The 5,775-nt window shown below is 35.8% G+C and overlaps 1 protein-coding gene across 1 annotated transcript; it reads left to right on the plus strand.

Annotated features, from left to right (window-relative positions):
- Positions 1-2,976: 2,976 nt before the first annotated feature.
- Positions 2,977-5,290, plus strand: LOC126713637 (pentatricopeptide repeat-containing protein At3g29230-like). The gene has a single exon (XM_050413447.1). It carries the CDS (start codon positions 3,154-3,156, stop codon positions 4,954-4,956), a length of 1,803 nt encoding a protein of 600 aa, XP_050269404.1. The 5' UTR covers positions 2,977-3,153; the 3' UTR covers positions 4,957-5,290.
- Positions 5,291-5,775: the final 485 nt, after the last annotated feature.

Here is a 5,775-nt window from a genome sequence, read left to right on the forward strand (position 1 = left end):
ATTTAAATTTAATTATATTTGTGTGGGGTGAAACCAAGAAACCAAGAAATGGAAAGGAATGAAGAAGTAGATTAATGTGGTAGCATAGAACTTTATTATTCGAGGTAATAGTAATACAACTCCATGAAATGATACAAAATTCCACTCAACTTGCTCTTACGATACTCTTAATCTCTCAATTTCTGAACCCCCATCTAGATGGGGTAAGACCCTATTTATAGTGGTTGAGCTCTCCTTCCATAGTAGGCTGTGATAATGGTGGTAAGGGGATACTTGTCCCATCGGGTGTCTTCTCCCTCATTTTGGAGATCTGAGAGGGGTTTTGGGTCTATGACACTATTTAGGTTGGTCATTCAGAAATAAATATAGCTCAAGGTGAGGTCACCTAATTAATGCAGAGGTGACTGTTGCCCATTCTAGACGTTACCATTCCTAGATCGTTGGCACTCCTCAAGATGGTTGTGGCTCTTAGACTTCTTCCTAGTAAAGAATCTTGTGTTTTTCTTTAGCTAAGGAGGAAGATGTGGTTGTGTGGATTGGGCCCCCAGAAGGGAATTCCTTGGAATAGGCCCTTGGTCCCATTGGTTGAATCAGGCTTCCAGGACTTCTTCATTTCTTTCTTGGGCCCTCGGCTCTCAACTATTACTAGATGAAGGTTACATTACCCTTCCACAATATTATTATAAAACATTAGTATTGATTAACCTATATTTTTTAATTAATCCATAAATTGCACATATATAATACTAGTTATTTACTAAATTTGGGAGGCTAGGCTAGTAAATTTATTAATTCATAGGAGGAGGTTAGTGCAATTTATTAAAAAATTAATTTAAAATATTATTATTTTATTTCTTTCTGTTGATTGAATCACAGCATAAAAAAAAAAATCATTCAAATACAATAATTAAGATGCAAGAGACTTTAGATTGGTTGACACTTTTTGGTATTTCCAACTGAAACTTTCTGTGTTCAAATCTTTCGCTCTAGTTAGTTCAATTAGTAAAAGTTAGTTCAATTAGTAAAGTATTTTTTTGTCAAACAAGAGGTCTATGGTTTAAACCCATGGTTTTAAAAACTGGACCAAACCGACCGATTCAACTGGAAACCGAGCACCAATTCGGTCCAGTAAAAATGCCCAAAACCGGTCAAAACCAGTCAAAAACCTGATTAAACTGGGAACTAGAGGCAAAAACAGTTTTGCCCCTGGTCCGGTTTTTTAAAACCATGTTTAAACCTCGTTTATACCAAAAAATTAATTAATGTCTTAACTTAATGATAAAAAGCTATTATTAAGAAGCAAATACAATAGATTAAAATGTTATCATATCTTTGAAAAAAAACCATTGAATAATAAAATATATATACAATTGGGATTGTTAATATTATTATTAATTTTTAACATGAAATACAATTGAGATTTGAGAGCCTACACGGCAGTACAATATAGTAGTACACACACAAGAGGAAGCAGGAATAATATTTATTCTCATAAATAAATAAAAAAGGCGTAAATGTACGTCCTTACCTTTTGGTTTTTTTATTTTATAATTTTAGTCCCTACATTTTAATTTTATCATTTTTTGTCCTTAAACCAATTAATAAATATTATTTTTATCCTTTCCGTCAGTCAATCCACATAAATATCTAAGTTGACTGTTGAAAGAATTAAAATATTATAAAAAATGTCACATTAACATCTATTTAAAAAAATAAATTTATCATTTTTAACTAAAGAAAAAACAGAATTAAAAACAATAAAATACATAAATTTAGATTTAATTCATTTTCAACAATAACATGATCACAGATTTAAACATCAAGAACATAAGAGCACAAACGGGCAAACCTAGAATCAATCACAAATTCAAATTTAAAAACACAAAGAACACAGCAACCAAGCACACATAAACACATATACCCAGCACTTACCCTCTGTTTTGCACACACTTGTTCACGCGCCACCACGTGTAGGTCCACACGCCACCATGGTCTCAGTTCTTGGCAGATCCGTGAATACCTTCACCTCCACATCAACTTCTTGCGATTCACGCGCCGTTCAAGGCGCTTTTAACTTGTAGATCGGAGAGTGGTTTCTGTGGTTTGAGTAAAGAGAGTATCGGTAAGATCTTGATTTGGGTTCAGAACAGATGTGTTTGTTGGTCTCAGGTTAGACTGAGATGCAGAGAGGTGATGAGCATCCCCGAAGTGGTGGCAGTCTGTGGGTGTCACGGTGGAGCTTGGAAGCTCCGATTCCTTTACATCGTTGAAATCGAGGAGTAGAAAGAAAGAATAGGCCTAGATCGGGTTTGGGTCTTGAGGCGTTTAAGACGTGAAACCACCGTTTGTGGTGGTGATGAGGATCGGCGATGGTGGAAGCTTGAGCTTCGGCCATGAGAGATTCAGAGATTAGAGAGAGAGAGCTCGGGTTTAGAGTGTGAGATAGAGGGCTTGGTGAGAGTTATTTTGAGACTTAGGGTCGGACCACCGCCTGTGGTGGCGTGGATGCCCAGACTTAGTGGGTATGATTTCTGGATTTGACTTTGGCATTTATTTTGAGAGTAAATAGTTTATGTACGTTATTGTGCTGTTGGTGTTTTTAAATTTGAGTTTGTGTTTGGTTCGGGATCTGTGCTCTTAAGTTCTTGGATTGATGTTTAAATCTTTGATCATGTTTTTGGTGTTCTTGCTAAAAATAAATTAGATCTAAATTGATGTATTTTATTGTTTTTAATTCTGTTTTTTTAAGTTAAGATTGATAAACTTTTTTTAAAAGAAAATTAGATGCTAGTGTATTATTTTTTTTATAATATTTTAATTCTTTCAGTAATTTACCTTAGATATTTATGTGGGTTGATTAATGGAAAAAATTGAATAATATGAGTGGATTTGTTTATGGATTAAAAGTGGTAAAATTAAAATATAAGAATCAAAATGAAAAAAATTTTAAATGTAAGGACTAAAATTGCATTTACGCTAAAAAAAAAAAAAAACTATATTTTTTAATTAAACAGTTTTTTTTTTTTAATTGCAAGTAAGATTCCGCGCCAGAAATAACAGAAGCTGATACATTCTCAAGCGTTTTTATCTATCTTTTCAAACTTAATGTAAAACTTAAGGAAGTCTAAACTTGAGGTATCTGTGAGCTCCAAAATGCAAATTTCCATGCCAATCCGAACCCCATCATTGGTTTCAAGACGAAGACTTTTGGAAGAGAAGCTCATAGGCCTCCACAAGTGGGCCAACCTCAAACAAGTTAAGCAAGTCCACGCCCAGATTCTCAAAGCCAATCTCCTCCAGGACCTCTCTGTAGCACCCAAGCTTATAGCTGCTTTTTCTTTATGCCACGAAATCGTGTTGGCAGTCAATGTTTTCAATCAAATCCAACAACCCAATGTGCATTTGTACAATACTTTGATCAGAGCCCATGTTCGCAACTCTCAGCCTTCACAGGCCTTTGCAACTTTCTTTGAAATGCAGAGTAAAGGGGTTTATCCTGATAATTTCACATACCCATTTCTTCTTAAAGCCTGTTCTGGCCACTCTTTGTATCCTATGATCCAAATGATTCATACCCATATTGAAAAGTTTGGTTTTTGTTCGGATATTTTTGTGCCCAATTCGCTTATTGACAGCTATTCCAAGTGCGGATCCTTTGGGGTTAATGCAGCGAGGAAGTTGTTTATGGTGATGGGACAGAGAGATGTTGTGTCTTGGAATTCTATGATTAGTGGTTTGGTGAAAGCGGGTGAGTTGGGGGAGGCTCGCCACTTGTTTGACGAAATGCCGGAAAGGGATACTGTTAGTTGGAATACAATATTGGATGGGTATGTGAAGGCTGGAGAAATGAACAAGGCATTTGAATTGTTTGAGAAGATGCCTGACAGGAATGTTGTGTCTTGGTCAACTGTGGTTTCGGGTTATTGTAAAGCAGGGGATATGGATATGGCAAGAATGTTGTTTGATAAGATGCCTGTCAAGAACATAGTTCCTTGGACTATAATTATATCTGGGTATGCTGAAAAGGGGATGACAAAGGAGGCAATTAGCTTGTATGATAAAATGGAGGAGGCTGGGTTGAGGCCTGATGATGGGGCTGTCATTAGTATTTTGGCTGCTTGTGCCGAGTCTGGTTTGCTTGGATTGGGTGAGAAAGTTCATGCCTCTATTAAGAGAACTAAATTTAAGTGTAGGACTTCAGTGTCAAATGCATTAGTTGATATGTATGCAAAGTGTGCTTGCTTAGACAAGGCATATAGTGTCTTTGATGGTATGGCTAGGAGAGATGCAGTATCTTGGAATGCCATGCTCCAAGGGTTAGCCATGCATGGGCATGGTGAGAAGGCACTTCAGCTTTTTTCTAGAATGAATGAAGAAGGTTTTGCGCCAGATAAAGTTAGCTTCATTAGCATCTTATGTGCTTGTAGCCATGCTGGCTTTGTTGAGGAAGGCCTTCAATACTTCTACACAATGGAGAGAGACTATGGGATTATTCCTGAAGTTGAGCATTATGGTTGTGTGATCGACTTATTAGGTCGTGGGGGGCGTCTTAAAGAAGCTTTTAGACTTGTGCAAAGCATGCCAATGGAATCAAATGCCATTATTTGGGGAACCCTTTTGGGTGCATGCCGAATGCATAATGCTGTGGATCTTGCTGGGGAGGTTGTGGATCATTTAATTAAATTAGAACCATCGGATGTAGGGAATTTTTCCATGTTGTCAAATATTTATGCTGCAGCTGGAGATTGGGACAGTGTTTCCAATGTAAGGCTGCGAATGAGAAGAATTGGAATCCAAAAGCCATCAGGGTCTAGTTCTATAGAGGTTGATGAGGAGGTGCATGAATTCACAGTATTTGATAAATCACACCCTAAATCAGATAAAATATATGAGATGATTGACAGATTGGTACAGGATCTTAAGCAGGTAGGATATGTGCCAAAAGCATATCAATAGAAGTGCAGATAATGGTTCAGGTACCCAACACGTTGCTAATCTATCAATTATGTTGCTAGCGTATTTTTAGTTAAAGGGGACGGGCATTTTTGTGAATCCTCATTTTGTGGAACATTTTCTGGAAAAAGTCCTCAAGAATGCTTCTGTTTTTTTGCTGGATGTGTTTCAGCATAAATTGACTGTACTAATAGAAGAAGGATGGTCTGGTTTATTTTTTATATATGTATACAAAAATATTTAAAAATTGTAAGTTGTTACTGATTATGCAAGTTTCTTTTATATTCTGTTAAAGTGATCCTTATTGTCTCTCCATAAAGTTGGAGGATTTATCTTATCTTTTTGTTCTTTGTAATTTATTTTTTCGTATTATCTTATCTTTTTGTTCTTTGTAATTTATTTTTTCGTATTTCTATGCTTTTAGTTTTTTCTGCTTTCATATGTACTAATTTTTGACTCACTAATAGGAGAATATTGTTCTATCAAATAATTATTTGAATATACCACGTTTTTTTAGAAATAAATTTAATTCCAAAGCAATTTTCCCGTTTTAAACATGTATTGTCAAAAAGGCAATCACAGTAAGTATTTACAACTTTGGGAAAACATTTGCTTTTTGCTTATACAAACTCTAGTTTGAAACAACTGAATGCAAAGCAGTTCCAATTTATCTGTGCCTCTTCCTCTAAGACAGTGTCAGTAAGTTCTTTGAATTGCTAAAGTAGCTCATTATATAATTCCTGCTTCTGTCCATATTCCAAATGTTAGGCTATGGATGGAGAGCACCAGTTTGCAAATTTGGTATGAGGATATTCCACAACT

Source organism: Quercus robur, chromosome 2 (assembly GCF_932294415.1).
Source record: "Quercus robur chromosome 2, dhQueRobu3.1, whole genome shotgun sequence".
Taxonomy (NCBI): domain Eukaryota; kingdom Viridiplantae; phylum Streptophyta; class Magnoliopsida; order Fagales; family Fagaceae; genus Quercus; species Quercus robur.

Excerpts from the sequence above, each read along its gene's own strand:
- LOC126713637 (XM_050413447.1), top strand. The coding sequence starts at position 3,154 with ATGCAAATTTCCATGCCAATCCGAACCCCATCATTGGTTTCAAGACGA.